The sequence below is a fragment of the Papio anubis genome, unplaced genomic scaffold (assembly GCF_008728515.1).
Source record: "Papio anubis isolate 15944 unplaced genomic scaffold, Panubis1.0 scaffold121, whole genome shotgun sequence".
Classification (NCBI taxonomy): domain Eukaryota; kingdom Metazoa; phylum Chordata; class Mammalia; order Primates; family Cercopithecidae; genus Papio; species Papio anubis.
In genome coordinates this window covers 122,243-147,750 of record NW_022161148.1, presented here as the reverse complement: position 1 = coordinate 147,750, position 25,508 = coordinate 122,243, and the positions used below count along the sequence as shown (strand labels likewise).

Below are 25,508 nucleotides of genomic sequence, written 5' to 3'. Positions count from 1 at the left end.
CAGACCTCACAGCAGATCTCTCGGCAGAAACCTCTACAGCCAGAAGAGAGTGGGGCCAATATTCAACATTCTTAAAGAAAAGAATTTTAAACCCAGAATTTCATCCAGCCAAACTAAGCTTCATAAGTGAAGGAGAAATAAAATCCTCGCTGACAAGCAAATGCTTAGAGATTTGCTCACTAGCCTGCCTTTACAAGAGACCCTGAAGGAAGCACTCAACATGGAAAGAACAACCGGTACCAGCCATTGCAAAAACAGCCAAATGTAAAGACCATCGAGGCTAGGGAAGAAACTGTAACAACTAACGAAAGCAAAATAACCAGTTAATATCATACTGCGTGATCAAGTTCACACATAACAATCTTAACCTAAATGTAAATGGACTAAATGCCCAAATGAAAGACACAGACTGGCAAACTGGATAAAGAGTCAGAACCATCAGTCTGTTGTATTCAGGAGACCCATCTCACACGCAGAGACATACACATAGGCTCAAAAATAAAGGGATGGAGGAAAATTTTACCAAGCAAATGGAGAACAAAAAGCAGGGTTGCAATCCTAGTCTCTTGATAAAACAGACTTTTAAACCATCAAAGATCAAAAGAGACAAAGAAGGCCACACATAATGGTAAAGGGATCAATTCAACAGGAAGAGCTAATCATCCTAAATATATATATGCACCCAATACAGGGAGCACCTAGATTCATAAAGCAAGTCCTTAGAGACTTACAGAGATTCTAGGACTCCCATACAATAATAATGGGAGACTTCAACACTCCACACACACACCAAGACAGAAAGTTAACAAGGATATCCAGGAATTGAACTCATCTCTGCAGCAGACCTAATAGACATCTATAGAACTCTCCACCCCAAATCAACAGAATGTTAACCACATCGTATTCTTACTCCAAACTAACTATATAATTGGAAGTAAAGTACTCAGCAAATGTACAAGAACAGAAATTATGTAACAAACTGTCTCTCAGACCACGGTGCAATCAAACCAGGTTCAGGGACTAAGAAACTCAACTCAAACCTACTAACCACATGGAACTGAACAACCTGCTCCTGAATGACTACTGGGTACATAAATCTAAAATGAAGGCAGAAATAAAAGATGTTCTTGAAACCAATGAGAATAAAGATACAACATACCAGAATCTCTGGGACACATTTAAAGCAGTGTGTAGAGGGAAATTATAGCACTAAATGCCCACAAGAGAAAGCAGAAGTTCTAAAATTGACACTCTTAACATCGCAATTAAAAGAACTAGAGAAGCAAGAGCAAACACATTCCAAAGCTGGGGCAGAAGGCAAGAAATAACTAAGATCAGAGCAGAACTGAAGGAGATGGAGACACAAAAAAACCTTCCAAAAATCAATGAATCCAGGAGTTGGTTTTTTGAAAGATCAACAAAATTGACAGACCAATAGCAAGACTAATAAAGAAGAAAAGAGAGAAGACCAAATCGATGCAATTAAAAATGATAAAGGGATATCACCACCGACCCCACAGAAATAATAAACTACCATCAGAGAATAATTATAAACACCTCTACTAAATAAACTGGAAAAACCTAGAAGAAAATGGATAATTTCCGACACTTACACTCTTCCAAGCTAAACCAGGAAGAAAGTTGAACTCTGGATTAACTTCAATAGTAGGTTCTGGAAATTGAGGCACACTAATAGCCTACCAACCAAAAAAGTCCAGGACCAGATGGATTCACAGCTGAATTTACCAGAGGTATAAGGAGGAGTTGAAAATTATCTCCTTCTTGAAACTATTCCAATCAATAGAAAAAGAGGAATCCTCCCAACCATTTTATGGAGGCCAACATCATCCTGGATACCAAAGCCTGGAAGAGACATTAACAGAAAGAGAATTTTAGACCCGGACATCCCTTGATGAACATCGATGCAAAATCCTCAATAAAAATACTGGCAAACCGGATTCAACAACATCAAAAAGCTTATCCAATGGCGATCAAGCGCTCATCCCTGGGATGGGCATTGGTTCAACATTCGCAAATCAATAAACATAATCCAGCATATAAACAGAACCAAAGACAAGAACCACATGATTATCTCAATAGATGCAGAAAAGGCTTTTGACAAAATTCAACAGCCCTTCATGCTAAAACGCCAATAAATTCGTATTGATGGAAACGCACTCTCGTAAATCAATATAAGAGCTATTATGACAAAACCCACAGCTAATATACTGAATGGGTGTTCACTGGAAAATTCTTTGAAAGGATCCCAACAAACACCGCTACCTTCCCCAACCCGTCCGCGAGAGAAATCAGGGGTATTCAGTTAGAAAAGAAGAAGTCACATTGTCCCTGTTTGCAGATGACATGATTGTATATTTAGAAAACCCCATTGTCTCAGCCCAAAATCTCCTTTTTTAGCTGATAAGCAACTTCAGCAAACTCAGGATACAAAATTAATGTTCAAAAATCACAAGCATTCTTATACACCAATAACAGACAAACACAGAGCCAAATCATGAATGAACTTCATTCACAATTGCTTCCAAGAGAATCAAATACCTAGGAATCCAACTGACAAGGGATGTAAAGGACCCTTCAAGGAGAACTACAAACCACTGCTCAGTGAAATAAAAGAGGACACAAACAAATGGAAGAACATACCATGCTCATGGATAGGAAGCAGCCCAGAAATGGCCATACTGCCCAAGGTAATTTATAGATTCAATGCCATCCCATCAAGCTACCAATGAGTTTCTTCACAGAATTGAAAACTGCTTTAAAGTTCATATGGAACCAAAAGAGCCCGCATCTCCAAGACAATCCTAAGTCAAAAGAACAAAGCTGGAGGTATCACGCTACCTGACTTCAAACTATACTACAAGGTTACAGTCACTAAAACAGCATGGTACTGGTACCAAACAGAGATATAGACCAATGGAACAGAACAGAGTCCTCAGAAATAATACCACATCTACAGCCATCTGATTCAATAAAACTCAGAAAAACAAGAAATGGGGGGAAAGGATTCCCTATTTAATAAATGGTGCTGGGAAAATTGGCTAGCCACAGCAAGCTGAAACTGGATCCTTCTTACCCCATAATGAAAATTAATTCAAGATGGATTAGAGACTTAAATGTTAGACCTAATACCATAAAATCCTAGAGGAAAAACCTAGGTAGTACCATTCAGGACATAGTACGGGCAAAGACTTCATGTCTAAAACACCAAAAGCAAACGGGCAGCAAAAGCTGTAAATTGACAACAGGATCTAATTAAACTAAAGAGCTTCTTGCACAGCAAAAGAAACTACCATCAGAGTGAACAGGCAACCCACAGGAATGGAGAAAATTTTGCAATCTACTCATCTGACAAAGGGCTAATATCCAGAACCTACAAAGAACTCAAACAAATTTACAAGAAAAACAAACAACCCCATCAAAAGTGGGCAAGGATATGAACAGACATTTCTCAAAAGAAGACATTCATACAGCCAACAGACATATGAAAAAATGCCATCATCACTGGCCATCAGAGAAATGCAAATCAAAAACCACAATGAGATACCATCTCTCACACCAGTTAGAAATGGCCATCATTAAAAAGTCAGGAAACAACAGGTGCTGGAGAGGATGTGTGGGAGAAATAGGGAACACTTTACACTGTTGGTGGGATTTCAAACTAGTTCAACCATTATGGAAAACAAAAGTACATTCCTCAAGGATCTGAACTAGATGTACCATGACCCAGCCATCCCATTACTGGGGATATACCCAAAGTGATTATAAATTATGCTTCGCTCTAAAGACACATGCACACGCATGTTTATTGCAGCACTATTCACAATAGCAAAGACTTGAATCAACCCAAATGTCCATCAGTGACAGACCTGGATTAAGAAAATGTAAGTACCATATACACCATGGAATACTCATGCAGCCATAAAAAGGATGAGTTTGCGCCCCTAGGACATGGATGCACCCTGGAAACCATCATTCCTAGCAAACCATCACAAGAACAGAAAACCAAACAATCGCATGTTCTCACCATAGGTGGGAACTGAACAATGATTCGTACTTTGGACTCAGGAAGGGGAACATCACAATAACCGGGCCTATCATGGGGAGGGGAGGGAGGGATTGCATTGGGAGTTATACCTGATGTAAATGACTATTGATAAGTGCAGCAGACCAACATGGCACAAGTATTACATGTAATAACAACCTGCATGTTATGCAATATGTACCTACAATCCAAAGTATAATAATAATAAATACCCTTAAAAAGAATTTTAATCAGATATTGTATTAAATTTAATAATCTTTTAACATGTATTAAGAAGCCTTATGGTTTTTCTTCTGTAATCTGCTAATGTAGTAAAGTTCAATAATACATTTTCTAATGCTGACCCTTTCTTGAATTCTTAGAATAAACCTGAATTGGTCATGATGTATTTTTTTATTTCTTTAATAATTTATATTATATATGTAACATATGTAATATAAGTAATGTTAATGTTTATTGATATTAGAGTAAAAATTTGTGTATACTTTTCTAAATGAGACAGTCTTATTGTTTTCTTTCTTTCTTTTTTTTGACCCTCCCGGCCAGGTGTGGGATATGATCTCCTGGTGTGCCTGTTTGCTTAAAGCGCAATATTGGGGTGGGAGTTACCCGATTTTCCAGGTGTTGTGTGTCTCAGTTCCCCTGGCTAGGAAAAGGAATTCCCTTCCCCCTTGCGCTTCCCAGGTGAGGCGATGCCTCGCCCTGCTTCAGCTCTCGCTGGTCGGGCTGCAGCAGCTGACCAGCACCGATCGTCCGGCACTCCCCAGTGAGATGAACCCAGTACCTCAGTTGAAAATGCAGAAATCACCGGTCTTCTGTCTGTTTTCTTTCTTAATGTTTTCCTTGTCTGCTGAAGGGGTTAAGAAGCTCTCCTTCTTGTTCTATGCTGTGGAACAATTTAAATGATGTAGAATTATCCATTTCTTGGTGTTTGCTGGAATTCACTGGTAAAACTATATAGGCATGGTGTTTTTATTTGTGAGTTTTTTATTGAGGTAAAATGCACATAATATAAATTGGCCATATTGAAGTGTACAATGCAGTGGCATTTAGCACATTCCCAATGTACAATCAGCATCTCTATCTAGTTCCATATTTTTATCACCTCAAAGGAAAACACCCTTCTCCTTAAGTAGTCACCCTCTGGCCGGGTGCGGTGGCTCACCCCTGTAATCCCAACACTTTGGGAGGCTGAGGCGGGCGGATCACCTGAGGTCAGGAGTTCAAGAATAGCCTGGCTAACATGGTGAAACCCCGTTTCTACTAAAAATACAAAAAAATTAGCCAGGCATGGTAATGGGCTCCTGTAATCCCAGCTACTTGGAAGGCTGAGGCACCAGAATCGCTTGAACTCGGGAGGCGGAGCTTGCAATGAGCCCAGATCACACCACCACACTCCAGCCCAGGCCACAGAGTGAGACTCTGTCTCAAAAAAAAAAAAAAAAAATCACCCTCCCAATTCCTCCTCCTCCTCCTAGACTCTGGCGAGCACTCTGATCGACTTTCTGTCTCTATTGATTTGCCTACTCAGGATATTTCATATAAATAATGGAATTCTACAATATATGACCTCTTGTGTCTGACTTTTTTCACTTAGTTTACTGTTTTGGAGGTTAATTCATGGTATATTATGTAGCAGTACTTTATTCCTCTTTATGGCAAGTAATATTCCACTGAACGGATATAGTACATTTTGTTTATCTATCAGTTGATGGACATTTGGGTTCATAGCATTTTATGACTCCCATGAATAGAGCTGATATAAACTTTTGTGTACAAGTATTTGACCACCTGTTTTCAGTTCCTCTGAGTATATACTTAGAAATGGAATTGTGGGTCATATGGTAATTCTACATTTAACTTTTTGAAGAACCACCAATCACCTGCACAATTTTACACTCCTACTAGCATTGTGCTGGGGTTCAATTTTCTCAACATCTATCTTCCTTTTTAAAAAAAATTATAGCCATTCTAGAGGAGTTGAAATGGTATCTCATGTGGTTTTGATTTGCAGTTTACTAATGATATTGAGTATCTTTTCATGTGTATTTACAAAGAGCTTATGGTTACCATTTCAAAATTTAACTAATACTGAATAGTTAAAATTTTTAAACTAGCCAGTGAAAGCCTCCATAATTAATTAGGCTCTCCAGGTTTTCATCTTTTTGACCATTTCAATTATATTTTACTAGAAATTCATCAGGGAATTGTACACAGTTTTCTTTTATTTTAACTTTTCTTCTTATCCTTAATAGTGTTTAATTTAGTCTTCTCTCATTTTTATGAATTTATACTTACTAAGGGCTTGACCACTCTACCAATCTTTTCAAAAAACAGCTTAGGTGTATTAATTGGATCTAACATTTTTATTTTCTATTTCATTAATTTTGCATTTAAACATTAATTCCTTCTTACAATTTACTGAGGTTTATCTTATTGTTCATTCCTTGTTTCTTTAATTAAATGTTTGTTTTTATTGTTTTTATTTCCTAATAGGTATATGTCTTCTGAGTTCTACTTTATTCTTAATTACACAGTAGTGAGAATCAGCTGAATGTCAGAATCCCTACCAGCATACTGGTAGTAATGTCTTCAAAGTCTTCATAGAAAATTATTTTGAAACCAGAATATACAAAACAAAATGAACAGGAAGGGGGAGATATTAAACATCCCCCATGAATGTGGGAGACATTTTCTTTTTTCAGAAATCATTAGATGAAGTCAAACAAAGTTAAGTAAATATGTAAAATTTTGAAATACATTTAGCATGTTTGATTTAATAAAAACAAAGATTTATATTCAATAGAAATATGTTCTTTTCAAATACATGAGAAATATTTACAAAATTATTATGCATTAGGTAATAAAGAAAATCTAAACAAATTCCAAACATCAGAAATCATACAAGCCACATTCTCTACTGTAATTAGTTTAGAAATTAAAACAAAAGAATAACACAAAAGTAATTCAAGACAAATACTATATGATTGCCCTCACATCAAATATCTAAAGTACATAGTCAAATTCATAGAAACAAAATTAAATGGTGGTTTCCAGGGAAGAGGGAATTGGCTATTTTTACCTAGCATAATTCTCTGGAGACTAATACAGGTTGTTGTGTATATCAATAATGTGTTCCTTTTTATTACCAAGTAGTAGCCCATGGAATATAAGTATCACAATTTCATTAACCATTCCCCCATTAATGGACATCTGAGCTACTTCCAGTTTAGGAACATTATGAATAAAGGTGCTATAAGCATTTGTATATAGGTTTTTATATGAACATAAGTCTTTGTTTCCCTGGGATAAATGCTCATGAGTATAATCATTGCGTTGCATGGTAGTTGCATGTCTAGTTTTTTAAGAAACTGCCAAACATCTTTCTAGAATAGTAAATAGTTTTTAAAAATTTCCTTATGTTCAGTTTTTCAAAATTGCACTAATCGGTCCAATCCACATTTATAAGTGCTATAGGTAGGCCGGGCGCGGTGGCTCAAGCCTGTAATCCCAGCACTTTGGGAGGCCGAGACGGGCGGATCACGAGGTCAGGAGATCGAGACCATCCTGGCTAACACAGTGAAATCCCGTCTCTACTAAAAACTACAAAAAAATAGCTGGGCGAGGTGGCGGGCGCCTGTAGTCCCAGCTATAGGGAGGCTGAGGCAGGAGAATGCCGCAAACCCGGGAGGCGGAGCTTGCAGTGAGCTGAGATCCCGCCACTGCACTCCAGTCTGGGCGACAGTGCGAGACTCCCTCTCAAAAAAAAAAAAAAAAAAAAAAAAAAGTGCTATAGGCAACCCCAAAGAAGACACAAAGAAGAACAAAACAATCTTTATCCATCTGCACTGTGAGCATGTGTGTAAAGTATTACTTGTGTTATATTAAAATTTTAAATTAAATGATGGCTCCAGCCCTTCCATAATGCATAGCCTTCAGGGAAGATAGCAGTGTTCATCAGATTGCAACATGAGGCTCAGTGACTTATGGGGCTTTGCTGTTAACTTTCTTTTGGAAGAGACTATTCTGAGACATTTTAACATCATCAAATTATAGTCTGGGTGCAGTGGCTCACACCAGTAATCCCAGCATTTTGGGAGGCTGAGGTGGGTGGATCACCTGAGGTCAGGAGTTCGAGACTAGCCTGTCCGACATGGTGAAACCCTGTGTCTACTAAAAATATAAAAATTAGCCAGGCATGGTGGTGGGTGCCTGTAATCCCAGCTACTTGGGAGGCTGAGGCAAGAGAATTGCTTGAACCTGGGAGGCAGAGGTTGCAGTGAGCTGAGATCGTGCCACTGCACTCCATCCTGGGCAACAGAGCAAGAATCCGTCAAAAAAAAATTAGCAAATTATAAGTAGAATACCTTTTACTTGCTCTGTGATTCCTGAACCAGGAAATAATTACAGAGTTTCAGATTGAGATAGTATGCATTTTGTGAAATAATGTAAATGACTGTTTTCATTGGATTGTGGCATCTCTAAAGAAATTATTGGTATTAGAACCTTTCCACAGTTGCTTAATCTGGCAAACCTACAGCCCTTTAATGTGTCCAGAAATAGGTTGTTAGAGAATTGAACTTGAGAGAAGAAGACTATGGAAAAGAAAACTCTCCTCTGGGTGAGATAAATGTGCCTTAATGTTATCCTGCCAGGGTAAGAAAAGATCAGAATGAGTTCCCTTTAACAAAGAGGGCACTGCCAGTGGCATCTAGGGACAGTGAGAGCCGCTGTCTGCTTTTGTGTTTTCTGCATTGTGATTTCCTTGTGTTAACTTTAAGTCTTGGTAGAATCTGTTAACAGGGGTCCCCAACACCTGGGTTATGGACCAGTACCAATCTGTGGTCTGTTAAGAACAGCAGGAGGCCACACAGCAGGAGGTGAGTGGCAAGCAAGTGAGCATTACTTCCTGATCTATGCCTCCTGTCAGATCAGTGGCCACATTCGATCTCAAAGGAACTCGAACCCTATTGTGAACTGTGCATGCGAGGGATCTAGGTTGCCTGCTCCTTATGAGAATCTAATGCCTGATGATCTAATGTGGGACCGTTTCATCCCAAAACCATCTTCCTCCCACCATCCGTGGAAAAATTTTCTTCCACAAAACCAGTCCCTGGTGCCAAAAAGGTTGGAGACCACTCTATTAATGCACGGCCTTGATCAGGGTGTGTCTTGAGAAATAAAGGGAGGTGGCCTCAATCTCACTTTGTGGTGAGGCAAACTAAAAAGAACTGCAACAGAGTAAAAAGACACACTCATGGGGAGACCAGTGGGGATATTCAGTCACAGAACCTGGGGGCTTGACCCAGGAAAGTAGACATTTCAAGGGAGGAGCAACTCTACTGATGGATGAAGAACTTGTAAACATTTGGGTTATATATGTTCTATCACTAAAATTCATGCAAAGTTCTCATTCCGTGCCATAAATATAAGACAGTATTTCCCTTGTCTCTCCTTTAAAAAGTGAGTAAAATTGACACTCCTGCATGTTAATTCTGAGCCATCACATACCATGACAATTTGCTTTGAAAATACAGGATGTCGACAAGGGAGAAAATTTGAAGGACATTGAGCAGAGAAGGGACCAAATTATAACAAAATTTTTTGTAACTTGAAAAGACCACTCTGGTCACCAGATGGAAGATAGAATGGGGTTGACAGGAAAGAGTCCATTTGTCCATTCACCCTGCTCTCCACTTGTGTCCACTCTGTTCTGTGTTTCATAAGGTTGAGACTTGTTTCACAAGACTCCCTTTCCCTCCAGGCAATGCAAGGTACTGGTAAGAGATCCTGAGGGAGGGAGGCGGGAAAGATCAGAGTAATCATTCCATCAATTTCCTTTCTGCTGGTCACAGTGAATTAGCTGTAGCCATCTAACAAAGGCCACAGCACCTATGAGGCAACTTTCTCCATATGGCCACCTTGTTCAGGTTCTGAGATCTACTCCCTGTGATTTTTCCCTTCAGGTCTACAGGTGTAATGACTCTCTGTTGTTCCAGCCCAAGAGTACTGCATTATCGCTTGAAAATTTCCTTACACCCTACTCCCACTTTTGAAAATAATCCCTTCATCAGTCTTCTCATTTGGAATGTTCCATCTCTTTCTTGCTAGGACTGAATGACATATGGCAAAAGACACTAGAGGCAATTAGACCTATTAGGAGTTTGAGGTAATACACCAAAACAAAGACATTGAGTCCTGAGATAGGGCAGTGGCAGTGGAGACATACAGGGGAGATAGACGTGAGAAATTTTAAGGAGGAAGCTCTGACCAGATTTAGTTATTAATTAAGTAGGGGGAGGAGAAGCTAGCAATGAGAAGTTAAGGGAAGCCTTGCACAGTGGCTCATGCCTATAATCCCAGCACTTTGGGAGGCTGAAGCAGGCAGATCACTTGAGGTTGGGAGTTTAAGACCAGACTGGTCAAAATGATGAAATTCTGTCTCTATTAACAAAACAAAAATTAGCCAGGCATAGTGGTGGTCACCTGTAATTCCAGCTACCTGGGGGGCTGAGGCAGGAGAATCACTTGAACCCAGGAGGCAGAGATTGCAGTGAGCTGAGATTGTGCCACTGCACTCCAGCCTGGTCAACAGAGGGAGATGCCATCTCAAAAAAAAAGAAAAAAAAAAGAAAAACAGTTAAGGGCTGTTTCCAACTTCTTGGTTTTGATGACCAGGCAGATGACAGTGCCAGTCAGGCCAAAAGAAAGGGGCTACAGACCCCATGCAAGCCTAAAATCAAGCAGGGCTGTCATGAAATCTTGAAGTTCCAAAATAATCTCTTTTGGGTCCATGTCCCACATCCAGGGCACACTAATGAAAGGATTGGGTCCCTAAGTCCTTGTGCAGCTCCACTCCTGTGGCTCTACTGGGTTCAGTGCCTGCAGCTGGCCTCAAGGGCTGGCATTGAGTGCTTACAGCTTTTCAGGCCCAGGGTGCAAGCTGCAGGTGGATCTACCATTCTGGGGTCTGGAGGCTGGTGGCCCTCTTCTCACAGTTCCACTAGCAGTGTTCCAGTGGGGACTCTGTCTGGGGGGCTCCAACCCCATATTTCACCTCTGCACTGTCCTAGTTAAATGTTACACCTAAAACCGTAAAAACCCTAGAAGAAAACCTAGGCAATACCATTCAGGACATAGGCATGGGCAAGGACTTCATGACTAAAACACCAAAAGCAATGGCAACAAAAGCCAAAATTGACAAATGAGATCTAATTAAACTAAAGAGCTTCTGCACAGCAAAAGAAACTACCATCAGAGGAATAGAGGGCAACCTTACAGAATGGGAGAAAAATTACACCCACTCCATCTGACAAAGGGCTACTGTATTCAGAATCTACAAAGAACTGCACCACCTTAGTGAAAATCAAAACAACTTCTATCAGGGTGGTAGTGATATGAATGGATATTTCTAAAGAAGATATTTATGGGCAGCTGGCTGACATGGAAAATGTTTTCATCATCACTTCACGACGGGAGGCCCGGCCCGTTCCATACGGGAGGTTTCAATCTCGCTCAGCGGATTGGCGATCGAAAGTCGAAATGCCTGCAGCGACCGCGTTCAATCATTGGCGCGAAGCGGCGCGCGAATTCCCCGGCGCGATCCAGTTCATCCCAAACATCCCACGGGTGATATCCGGCGGCAAAACCGCTGCCATGAGCCGCCCGCCGTTCATCCCGCCAGCGCCGCGCAATTTGTCCGTCCAACATCCACTGAAGGCGAATTGGCATCCCGCCAGTTTCACCGCAGTCGAGTCATCGTCCCCAGTGAAGTACTGTTTACTGCCGCGAAGTCCCGTCTCCCAAACACCACAACGAAAACGCGATTAAAGGTTCCCACTCATAGGTGGGAATTGAACAATGAGAACACTTGGACACAGGAAGGGGATCATCACACACTGTTGTGGGGTCAGGGGAGGGGGAGGGACAGCATTAGGAGATATAACTAATGAAATGATGAGTTAATGGGTGCAGCACACCAACATGGCACATGTATACATATGTAACAAACCTGCATGTTGTGTACATGTACCCTAGAACTTAAAATATAATAATAAAAAAAGAAAAAAGAAAAATAAAAACAAATATTAAAAAAAAAAGAAATTGAAGTAATAAAATGTTTAAGAAAGGCAAATGAAACCAAAATAATCGAGGCTCAGTAAGGTTAATTATTTGCAAAACTGCATAGATCATAAGACGCCGAGGCAGCATCAGAATATAGTCAGTCTGGCTCCCCGGGCTGTACCTTAACCCCTTCCCCACAACACTGCATGTGTATCTAGATGCAGTCATACATGCAAACACAGAACTTCAGGGATGTCAGAAGTCATCACTTCTCCTTCCAGGTAGGCACACATAAGTGTAAACCCAGAGGTTCACAAGAGTACATGCATGTAGGTAGAGTAGGCACTCACGTGTACATAGATTATATATATGCATGAAAAAACACCTTATATAGGGTGCACACATGTGTGTGGAAACACACACGTGCATAGGATATACATATGTGCATGAACAAACCTCCAGCCCTGCTGCTACATGGCTCTAATTTCCTACCCAGGTGTAATAGATTACACTTCTGGAACCCAGGTTCCCCATAGTAATGTTCTTCACCCCTGGGAAAACCGCAGGGCCAATCCCCTCAGGGTTCTGGTATGCATAGAGGACGGGTCCCTGGATCTCCCTTTCTATCACTAATTCTCACTGTAGGTGAAGAACTGTCACATTTCTGAGGCTAGATCTGTGCTTCAAGAGGCCACTTCTTCAGAGATCCAGAGCCCAGTTGTAACCCTCTGACAGCCCTGAAGCCTGTTCAGGCCTCTGAATCTCCTATCACGCCCACAGGTAGGCAGGCTGAGTGGTCTTTGGCAATGGGAACTCTGGGGTCAATATCTTCATATAATCTTCTTCCCTTTTCCTGACTTTTTTTCCTTCATCTCAAAAACCAGGAAATATTGTCCCTCTATATATTTCTCTTCTTGCTCCCTTTGATTAAATATCAGACATTTAAAGTGCCTATTCTATGCAAGACACTGTTGTCGTCATCATTAACCCCTGCCCTTAAATGGTGCAGCCCACAACCTACAACCTGAGACCCACAGAGCTATCTCCTCCAGGGAAACTGAGTTGGCAGAGGAACGAATAAACAAGAACATTTGGCCAATAAAGAGACTGGAAGCACACACTTGGAGCTGGAATCTACCACCATCTGGCTGTGTGTCCTTAGGCAAGTCACTTAGCTTCTCTGTACTTCACTTTTGGTACCTGTAAAATGGACTGTTGTAGAAACCAAATGACTTCATGTATATAAGGTTCTTAGAGCAGTGTTTCCATGTGTAAGTGCTATTTAATTGCTACCCATTACGTTACTATAATTGAGAATATTCATGGGAAGGAGCTGTAATAAAGTGGGTATCTCTAGACAAGAAAAAACGAGATGGGGCTTTCTCAGCTCAGCTAAGGAAGACAAGATTTGTTTTCAGCAAATCCCAATTGCAGTATGTCTGGTGGATCTGATGGCTACCAAAGGTATGTTGAGACAGAGCGAAGGTAATTATTCACAAAAAGAATCTCAATAGGCACATTTTAAGCATTCATTTGCCTAGAATCTAGAATTTTAAATCCAAGGAAGGACAAGGTAATTCATCTTAACAACCTGCCATTGCTAGCATAGAAATGAGGCAGATTGCTATAGGATAAGGCTCTGTGAACTCATGGTGGAGCTGAAACCAGAAACGTGTCCCCTGACTTTCAGCCATGTGTTCAGTGGAATAGCCATAGCAAAACCCAGTTATGAGGTGCTATACTCACCATGGGAATCAGAAATGGTTGTGAGGGAATATGTAAGTCTGGATTTAAGATTAGGGAGTGTCACAAGACACAGAAGACCAGATGGGTAAGGAGAAAACTATGTCAGTGAAGGAACATGGTGTCTCCAGCAGAGAAGATATTCAAGCAACTAGACAATCGCTTGGGGACTCTGAGACAGGGAATAACTAATCATTGGAGCAATGGGTGGATGAGATGACCTGGAGATTCACATTTTACCCTCACATTTCTATAGCACAGTTAATTTTGGAGGTGTCTCATTTCTACTACCTTAAGGTATCAGAATAAGTTCATCAACTATAATAAATGTTCCAGTCTGGTGGTGGGTGTGGATAGTCATGGAGTTTTGTTTTGTTTTTTCCTGCTAAACTAAGTAGGAAATTGGAAATTAAGCTGAGATACCACCTTCTATGTAGCGAATCTCATTAAAAAATCAATTTCCCAGATGTTTTTGCCTTCTTTGAAATGACTAAAACCAAGGCTCTGATAGATTAAGTAACTGTTTGAAGGTTGCTCAACAGCAAAGTCAAACCTAGAACATTGTTCTTCTGGCTTCCATTTCAGAGGTCTCACCATACCACCAGGTTGACCTTTGAAATGGATATTAGAGAGAGAAGAAGAAATCCAGAATTTGGGGTAGCTTTAGGGTAGCCTAAGACTATTTTATTTCAAACCAAGGATTCCAAGGTTGCTAGAAAAGAGGAGATGGAGAACAGTGCTTGCCTTCACGATGGTCAGTCTGTTTTGCAATCAGGAACTGGATGCTGCTTCTCTGCATCTCAGCTTTCTGTGTCCCATGGCTGACACTGTGGGCACTGCCTGGTCACTGGGCTCTTCAAAAATGTGATGAATCTTCACATATATTGGAGAAGAGGGTAAGAAAAATACTAAGGAGTGAGAGACGAGACAGCCTGTCCTGTCCACACCATCTGAGGAGTATTTCATTAGGTGGTGCCCGTAAAGAAGGGCAGGTTAGACTTATTGCATTATGTATTAACGGATGAGAATGGGACAATAAGCCACAGTTTTCACATAGCAAAAAATAGAAAGGCAAACTCCAGCCTTGATGAGGCTGGATGGGGAAAAAAGTTTCTATTGGCTTGATGTAAAAGTAATTGCAGTTTTTGCCATTACTTTCAATGACAAAAACCGCAATAACTTTTGCACCAACCTGATAGATCTGTCCCATGAAGAACTAGGGCACTTCTGCATATTCTGAGCAGTCTATCTCTGGAATGCTGAAAAGGCAAAGGTGGAAGGCACAGGGATCTAAAGCCCTATGACTCCAAGGCAAGCAAAGCTCCCTGAGAATCCATATTGTTAGACCCCCTCCTTATGACCCAGGATACGTAGCCTGTCATTTCTGTGTTTATAGCTGCACTGATGAATACTGACTAGTCACGGATATGTGAGGCACCAGAAAACAAACTGACAACTTGAAATTTTAACTCATTAAATTATTGAGAAAGACAGAGGCAGAGCCAGGCGTCCCAGAAACTAGTGATTTGTCAGAAGAAAGACAAAACCAACAGTGGAGTGGAATCTAGCTGAGAACAGTCTGAGCCAGAGGAACTGGGTTCAATCCTGGATCTGAGGGGCTTAAGGTGTCCAGAAGAGCTTTCAACCTAAACTAAGCAGGAAATGGGAAATTAGGCTGAGATACCACCTTTTCTGGAGCCAAGAGACGGGAGGTAAAGCTCTAATCTAATACCGGAGTAAAAACTAGGCAGAAAAAAAGAGATTTCAGAGAACTGAAAAGAGAAAGACCCAACCTAAAAAGAACCCTGCCGAATCCCTAAATGGGACATACCGCTGAAAGGGGCCTATGCACTCAACACTGCTGATCTGGGTGTCTTACAGGTACCTTAAGATATCAAGGTATTCTCAGACTCCCAGTGAAAAGAGAGTAGAAAGGGAGAAACTAGGTTTCCAAAAACAGGCCTGACTGGGCACAGTGGCTCACACCTGTAATCCCAGCACCTTGGGGGGCAGAGGCAGGTGGATCACCTGAGGTCGGGAGTTCGACCCTAGCCTGACCAACATGGAGAAACCCCGTCTCTACTAAAAATACAAAATTAGCCAGGCATGGTGGTGCATGCCTGTGATCCCAGCTACTTGGGAGGCTGAGGCAGGAGAATCGCTTGAACCCAGGAGGCAGTGGTTGCGGTGAGCCAAGATACGCCACTGCACTCCAGCGTGGGTAACAAGAGCAAAACTCCATCTCAAAAATAAAATAAAATAAAATAAAATAAAAAATAAAAATGTGGGCCCAGGAGAGATCCTAAGGTCAGGTACTGCTGCTGCAAAATCAGAGAACTGTTGTTGAGTCAAGATCTGACAGAGCTGAGGTCCAAAGTCATCTACAGCCTGTCCTCTCTGAAGGCAAGGAGAAGAGGAGAGGATATGGCTTTGTGGAATGGGAGGCAGAAATGGGAACAGGAAGAAAGGAAATCGAAAGAATTCCAATACGTAGGAGCAAAGGATAGAGTGGAAGGAGTGGGTCAGCAAGGAGGCTGAAGGCACTTGGCAGTAAGATGACCTCTGTTGGCAGAGGACACACCAGCTTAGTTTCCTACTACACATGTACAGTTTGGGAAAGAGATATGACAGAGCACTTTAAAACATAATTTGCAATCAGTGTGCCTGGGTTTGAATCCTAGATACACCACTCACCAGCTCTGTGACTCTCTGAATTTCAGCCTCCTTTGTTATAAAGGGGGAAATAGTGGTACTTCAAACATAGTGTTATTGTGAGGATTAAATGAGACAAGGGCTAAGCACAGATTCTGTCTAATAAATGTTAGCTGCCTTTTTCCAGTTTAGTCACTTTCCAACTGTCTTTGCTCATTCAGGGAAGCGGAAGCATGGATAATGGGTAGCTTTCCACCAGCACACTGCCCACCCAGCATTGTTATCCAATTTGGAAAGTGCATTCTTGCTGCCAGTGTGTACTCCCTGGTTTCATGTGGGCCAGTGGCTAAGAGAAGGACACTACACAAATGATGAGGAAACAAGGAAAGGAGAAACAACCCGAGATGACAAATGTCCACAGTGTGAAAATTCCAATAGAGAAAGATGAGAAGTATAGAAATAGTCCACATTTCCTGTCTATCAAGGAAGAGAGGAAATACCTTTTCAGGTGAGATGATGTGATTTAAAAGGCTTAGAAAGACTCCCAGTCCCTTCTCGTTCTTCCCACCACTAACAAGACCCATCACTAAAATGTCATTTCTCTAGCTGATTAGGTGAGCAATAATACTAACCACGTGTATTAGGGTTTGACAAACTGTCACTCAACTGTCACTTGAGTCTCCAAATGACAGTGGCAGGTGGGGAAGAACAGCACACACACAAAAACCAGCCCCTACCCCACACACACACCCCATCTTATTAATAGATACACAGAACTGTAATGACTTGCCCAAGGCATGAGAAAATATACAATGCTGTCAAATCCAGCTAAATGAGAGGGGGTTAAGCTACTACCTCTGAGGTAAACATCGCACTAATGTTAGAAACTCCAAGTTCAAGCCCAAAGGATATCAAATAGCCCTTCACCCCCAACAAACACAATGTCCCAGGAGTGAGGCTGAAAGACACAGAGAAGGAACTGGGGAAAGAGTTCGGAGAGTGAAATAGATACATTCCGCAGGAGTAGGATGAAGAATAGTTGTCTCAGGTTGTAAGTATCTATTAAGATTTTCAACGTTCATAAACTCCAACTTTGCATTTCGTATCTCAGAATCTATTCCACACCTTAGAAATTCTCTCATGAGTGCAATACACACAAAAACATCCATCGTAACTGTCTGTGAGGGACAGTATGGCTCCAGTACAATCTACAGTGTGCATATAGATCTATGGAGAGAAAAAGTTGGCTAGGAGATGAAATTGTTCAGAACTTTCACCCTTTTAATTATAAAATTAATGTAAAAAATCATGTGTTCATTATTTTTAAATACAAGCAATATAATCTCACCACACCAAAAATATGATAACTATGTGAGAGAATGCATATGTTAAACAGTTCAATTTAGCCATTCCACAATGTATACATATTTCACAACATCATGTTGTACACTATAGATACAATTTTTGTCAATTAAGTAAATATATATGCCATATAAAGTTAAATATGGAAGTTACTTCTCACTCCAGCCCACTTCAAGAGGCAGCCACATATGCATAAACACACACGCCAAAATAAGCACAACATATAAGAGTTATTTTTGTTACAAAAATAGGATTATTCTATATGCATTGTTCTGCAACTCACTTGTGTCACTTAGTAAAACATCATAAACAGTGGTATAATAGTGATGGCATCACTTGGCAATAAATGGCTCCAGCTCTGCCACCAGACTGCCTGAATTCAAATTTCAGTTTTACCACTTACTCATGGTGGGATCTGGTAAGTTACTTAACTTGGATAAACTCTAATTTTTATCTATAAAATTGGAATAATTATAGTGCCTATCACTTAGGATTTGGGGAGAATACAATGATTTTTAAAAACAGGCAAAGCACCTAGCTCAGTATGTGGCATGTACTGAGTGCTAATAAATGTTGGCTAACATTAGCCATCTTATTTCTTTAGAGAGTGCATGCTATTGAGTAACAGGAATGCACCATAAATTGTTTAGTCATTCACCTACGTGTATATTGAGATTGTTCCCTCTATGGGTTGCTTTCGTTGGTTGGTTTGCTTGGTATTACAAGCAACACATATTGTGTACTGCACAAATATGACTACTTCTAAAGGATAGAGTGCTGTAAGTAGAACCATTGGATAAAGAGATGCAGATTTCCAACTCTGATATAGACTGCCAAAAGGTCTACACTGAGTCACACTTTCAGTACATGTGAAGGTCTATTGTCCTTTGGATATGATCCCCAAAAATGTAGTGCCAATCTGATAACTTATTTTTATTTGTGGGTTACAAAGAAGTTTAGGCTTATTTTTTTCCAAATGTTCCAATTGTCATAAATAGCATTTGTTTTATGGCTCATTCTTTTTCCATTGCTATGAAATAAATCTTTATTATATGTTAAGTTTAATGTAGATCATGATCTAAATATAGACATACAGATACACAAAATGTTTTATATTGGTCAATTTTTAATTGTTCCCTATGTGTGTCATTATCTTATTGCTTTTCAATATACTGTGCTTTTATCTGGGGTTAAAAAATTTCCCATCATTATTCTAATGTTTCCAAAATAATGTTGTCTGTCTTTAGCCATGTAATACTCTAGATGGATTTTAGAATAATCTTTTCAAGTTCCACTAAAAATTCCCTTCAGGTCTTATTAGAAGTGCATTGAATTTTATTAATAAGAATTCATATTTTAAAATACAGTCTTTCAACTCAAACAAATTTACAAGAAAAAAACAAACAACCCCATCAAAAAGTGGGCAAAGGATATGAACAGACATTTCTCAAAAGAAGACATTCATACAGCCAACAGACACATGAAAAAATGCTCATCATCACTGGCCATCAGAGAAATGCAAATCAAAACCACAATGAGATAACACCATCTCACACCAGTTAGAATGGCCATCATTAAAAGTCAGGAAAACAAATGAAATAAGAGGATGTGGAGAATAGGGAACGCTTTTACACTGTTGGTGGGATTGTAAACCAGTTCAACCATTATGGAAAAACAGTATGGCGATTCCTCAAGACCAGAACTAGATGTACCATACACCCAGCCATCCCATTACTGGGGATATACCCAAAGGATTGAAATTATGCTGCTATAAAGACATTACACACATATGTTTATTGCAGCACCATTCACAATAGCAAAGACTTGAATCAACCCAAATGTCCACTCTCAGTGACAGATTGGATTAAGAAAATGTGGCACATATACACCATGGAATACTATGCACATATAAAAAGGATGAGTTTAAGGCCTTGTAGGGACATGGATGCAGCTGGAAACCATCATTCTTATAGCAAAACTATCACAAGCAACAGAAAACAAACACCGTGACAATGTTCTCACTCATAGGTGGGAACTGAACAATGAGATTCACTTGACTGGAAGGGGAACATCACACAATCGGGGCCTATCATGGGGCTTAGGGAGGAATTTGCATTGGGAGTTATACCTCCATGTAAATGACGAGAGTTGATGGGTGCAGCAGACCAACATGGCACAAGTATTATATGTAAATAAACCTGCACGTTATGCAATACAAAATTCTAAGCAACTTAAAGTATAATAATAATAAATAAATTTTAAAAAGAAAAAAAAAAAAAAGAAGTGCATTGAATTTTATTAATAAGAATTCATATTTTAAAAATACAGTCTTTCAACCAAACAAATTTACAAGAAAACAAACAACCCCATCAAAAAGTGGGCAAAGGATATGAACAGAAATTTCAAAAAGAAGACATTCACAGCCAACAGACACATGAAAAAATGCTCATCACTCAATGGCCATCAGAGAAATGCAAATCAAAACCACAAGGAGATACCCTATCTCACACCAGTTAGAATGTTAAAAAAGTCAAACAACAGGTGCTGGGAGACGTGAAATAGGGAACACTTTTGGTTACTGTTGGTGGGATTGTAAACTAGTTCAACCATTATGGAAAACAGTATGGCGATTCCTCAAGGATCTAGGTCCAGATGTACCATATGACCCAGCCATCCCATTACTGGGGATATACCCAAAGGATTTGCACCGCGCCGCCAGAAAGACACATGCCACCATGCTTGATGGCGGCACCATTCACAATAGCAAAGCACTTGGGAACGTAACTCCAAACGTCCGCCCAGTGACAGACTGATTAAGAAATACATATACACCATGGAATACTCATGCAGCCATAAAAAGGATGAGTTTGTGTCCTTTGTAGGGACATGGATGCAGCTGAAACCATCATTCTAGCAAACTATCACAGTGAACAGAAATCAAACACCGCATGTTCTCACTCATAGTGGGAACTGAAACAATGAGATCACTTGGACTCGGAAGGGGAACATCACACACCGGGCCTATCATGGGAGGGGGGAGGGGATTGCATTGGGAGTTATACCTGATGTAAATGACGAGTTGATGGTGCAGCACAATCAACAAGGGGCAATAAGTATACATATAAAATAAACTCTGCACGTTATGCACATGCACCTCTACAACTTAAAGTATAATAATAATAAAACAAATAAAAAATAAAAATAAAAAAATAAAATACAGTCTTTCTTTTCAGGAGTATAGTTCTCTACATATTCAAATATTCATTTTGTGTTCTATTATAGTTTCTTCTGATAGGTCTTACTCATTCTTTTGTATTTATTTTGTCCCTCAGGTTAATTTCTAAGTATCACCTAGACTTTCTTGCCATTATCAATTGAAACCTGTTCTTCATTACATTTGTCTAATACAGAAAGAGCATTAGTACTTTTAGTTTTACAATGCGTCTGACCACTGGTGAAATTGCCATAGGCTTTAAAAGATTTTCAAATAATTATCTTGAATTTTTTAGTACACAATCATGCCACAAAAAAAATGACATTTTCTTCTTTTTTAATATTTATGCCTCCTGATTCTTTAGTTTTGCTTTGTTACTCACTCAGTCAACCATCTCAGCAGTGTAGTTTAATAGTGGTCATAAGGCTATCTCTGCCTTCTCTTTCCATGATATTGGTGGAAATAGGACTCTTAGAGTCTACGTTTTATAGTCCTGCAATATTTTAATGTTGAGAATGAGGGCTTCATAGTTTTTTTAATCAGAAAAATTAATATATTCAAAGAACTAATCTTGGTTACATAGGCTATTTCTGGGAGTACTCTAATTTTAACTGGTATCCTTGAACCAAAAGATGATAATTAAAGTAACAGATTATATTAGCCAAAGAGAAATGCTTAAATAAATATTAGAAAGATTTGCTCTGAAGATGTAAGGAAGTTATCTGAATTCTACAAGTACCAAGGAGCCTTGGTTAATTCTGTTGTGCTTAGTTTTGTTCTATCCCAACTACTACTACCGTCTATGGACCTCTGAGCAAGAGAGAATGCTGAATGAGATAACTTCATTCATAGGGATTCCTTCTATGACAGCATTCTAATTCTAAGTAGAACCCAGCAACCCCTTCCCCGGGACAAAAAACAATAATAAGGCTAAGGAGATGGTCAAGAAACAACCTCAGAAGAATCTTTACGAAAGGAAATGAGAACTCAAGCAAATTAGGCCACGTGGAAGTTCCTATGAGCACATGGAAAATCTTTAGTTTCTAATTTAGAAGACAGCTTGGCATCCTTTAACCTTTCTCTTGTTGAATTTTACTATCTGTTTCTCTGTAGTTTCAGAACTAAACATTCTTTCAAAGTATAATAGCAGTAAGATTTTTAAAATAGATTTGAGGTTGGGGAAGAAGCTGTCTTGGTCAAACTGCCCTTTACGTCTCTCCCACTGCTTCTCCAAACCCTATCCAGGAAGTCCAGAGACATGGAGACAAAGAATTACAGCAGCAGCACCTCAGGCTTCATCCTCCTGGGCCTCTCTTCCAACCCTCAGCTGCAGAAACCTCTCTTTGCCATCTTCCTCATCATGTACCTGGTCACCGTGGTGGGGAATGTGCTCATCATCCTGGCCATCTACTCTGACCCCAGGCTCCAAACCCCTATGTACTTTTTTCTCAGCAACTTGTCTTTCATGGATATCTGCTTCACAACAGTCATAGTGCCTAAGATGCTGGTGAATTTTCTATCAGAGACAAACGTTATCTCTTATGTGGGCTGCCTGGTCCAGATGTACTTCTTTATGGCATTTGCGAACACTGACAGCTACCTGCTGGCCTCTATGGCCATCGACCGGCTGGTGGCCATCTGCAACCCCTTACACTATGATGTGGTTATGAACCCACGGCATTGCCCACTCATGCTATTGGGTTCTTGCAGCATCTCCCACCTACATTCCCTGTTCCGCGTGCTACTTATGTCTCGCCTGTCTTTCTGTGCCTCTCACGTCATTAAGCACTTTTTCTGTGACACCCAGCCTGTGCTAAAGCTGTCCTGCTCTGACACATCCTCCAGCCAGATGGTGGTCATGACTGAGACCTTAGCTGTCATCGTGACCCCCTTCCTGTGTATCATCTTCTCCTACCTGCAAATCATCGTCACTGTGCTCAGAATCCCCTCTGCAGCCGGGAAGTGGAAGGCCTTCTCTACCTGTGGTTCCCACCTCACTGCAGTATCCCTTTTCTATGGGAGTATTATTTATGTCTATTTTAGGCCCCTGTCCATGTACTCAGTGGTTAGGGACCGGGTAGCCACAGTTATGTACACAGTAGTGACACCCATGCTGAACCCTTTCATCTACAGCCTTAGGAACAAAGATATGAAAAGGGGTTTGAAGAAATTAAGAGACGGAATTTACTCATAGAAAAAACAAAATGTGGCATGTCAATATCAGGACATGACCTAAAAGATTTTCAGTTTAATCCTCCCTTCCTAACCATTTCCATATGGCACTCAAAGAGGTCATGAAAAATGGTGTTGGATACCAGTAAGAGAATTAACCTGGGAGCAAAACACTCAGTTTCTTTTTTTAAATTATTTTTATTTATTTATTTATTTCATGCTTTAAGTTCTGGGATACATGTGCAGAACGTGCAGGTTCGTTACATACATATACACATGTCATGTTGGTTTGCTGCATCCATAAACTCATCATCTACATTAGGTATTTCTCCTAATGCTATCCTTCTCCTAGCTCCCCACCCACTGACAGGCCTCAGTGTGTGATGATCCCCTCCCTGTATCCATGTGTTCTCATTGTTCAACTCTCACTTATGAGTGAGAACATGCGGTGTTTGGTTTTCTGTTCTTGAGTTAGTTTGCTGAGAAGGATGGTTTCCAGCTTCATCCATGTCCTGCAAAGGACATGAACTCATCCTTTTTTATGACTGGATAGTATTCCATGGAGTATATGTGCCACATTTTCTTAATCCAGTCTGTCACTGATGGGCATTTGGGTTGGTTCCAAGTCTTTGCTATTGTGAATAGTGCCGCAATAAACATACATGTGCATGTGTCTTTATAGCAGAATGATTTATAATCCTTTGAGTATATACCCAGTAATGGGATGACTGGGTCAAATGGTATTTCTAGTTCTAGATCCTTGAGGAATGGCCACACTGTCTTCCACAGTGGTTAAACTAATTTACACTCCCATCAACAGTGTAAAAGTATTCCTATTTCTCCACATCCTCTCCAGCATCTGTTGTTTCCTGACTTTTTAATGATCGCCATTCTAACTGGTGTGAGATGGTATCTCAATGTGGTTTTGATTTGCATTTCTCTAATGACCAGTGATGATAAGCTTTTTGTCATATGTTTGTTGGTCACATAAATGTCTTCCTTTGAGAAATGTGCATTCATATCCCTTGCCCTCTTTTTGATGGGGTTGTTATTTTTCTTGTAAATTTGTTTAAGATCCTTATAGATTCTGGATATTAGCCCTTTGTCAGTTGGATAGATTGTAAAAGTTTTCTCCCATTCTGGGCCAGGCGCAGTGAATTGAGACCAATCTGGCTAACACGGTGAAACCCCATCTCTACTAAAAATACTAAAAACTTAGCCGGGCATGGTGACATGCACCTGTAGTCCCAGCTACTCAGGAGGCTGAGGCAGAAGAATTGTTTGAACCCGGGAGGCAGAGGTTGCAGTGAGTCGAGACCAAGCCATTGCACTCCAGCCTAGGCAACAGAGCAAGGCACCGTCTCACAAAAATTAAAAAAGAAAGAAAAGAAAAGAAAGAAAGAAAAAAGAAAAAATATTCTCCCATTCTATAGGTTGCCTGTTCACTCTGATGATAGTTTCTTTTGCTGTGCAGAAGCTCTTTAGTTTAATTAGATCCCATTTGTCAATTTTGGCTTTTGTTGCCACTGCTTTTGAAAAACACTCAGTTTCTATCCATGACTTTGACCAAATACATATTTAATCTCAGACTAGGTACTGATAGGAATCCATATTTTAGGAAACCCACTTCAGCTATCCTCAATAGACTGGCTTACATATGGTAGAATAAAACATTTCTACAAATACATCTTCTACACACCTGACAATGGGTCCCAGTCAAGGAGTTATAAATCCTGTTAGTCCTCAGAAGTGGAAACCACACGGGTTTGGTAGGAAATTGGAAAGAACTTTTTGGAAAAGTGACATAAGTTTATCCTTAAAAATAGACTAAATTTTGACAAAGAAAGTTACAAAGGATGAGGAAATGGGCAACACATTTCACATAGTAAAAACCAGCCAAGCACACAGAGGCAATACACTTTGGAATATTTTTGAGAAACAGTGAAAACCCTGTGAGTCTTATTCAGTTTGAGAGTAAGGACAATCCAACTGAAAAGATAGAATGATCCAAAAAGAATATTTGCTCCTCCCCCCAACACCAAAGTGTCATGACAGTATGAATTCTCAGTACCCTGTCCCTTTTATCTTGTTTTTGTTTTTGTTTTTTGAGACAGAGTCTCACTCTGTCACCCAGGCTGGAGTGCAGTGGTGCAATCTCGGCTCACTGCAACCTCCACCTCCTAGGCTCAAATAATTCTCCTGCCTCAGCCTCCCTAGTAGCTGGAATTACAGGCATGC

General features: G+C 40.2%; 1 protein-coding gene across 1 annotated transcript; it reads left to right on the top strand.

The window, feature by feature from the left end:
* The first annotated feature begins 22,341 nt into the window (after positions 1-22,341).
* LOC101020993 (olfactory receptor 1L6) lies at positions 22,342-23,292 on the top strand. The gene has a single exon (XM_003911271.5). It carries the CDS (start codon positions 22,357-22,359, stop codon positions 23,290-23,292), a length of 936 nt encoding a protein of 311 aa, XP_003911320.2. The 5' UTR covers positions 22,342-22,356.
* Positions 23,293-25,508: the final 2,216 nt, after the last annotated feature.

Coding starts and splice junctions, on each gene's coding strand:
- LOC101020993 (XM_003911271.5), top strand. CDS start 22,357: ATGGAGACAAAGAATTACAGCAGCAGCACCTCAGGCTTCATCCTCCTG.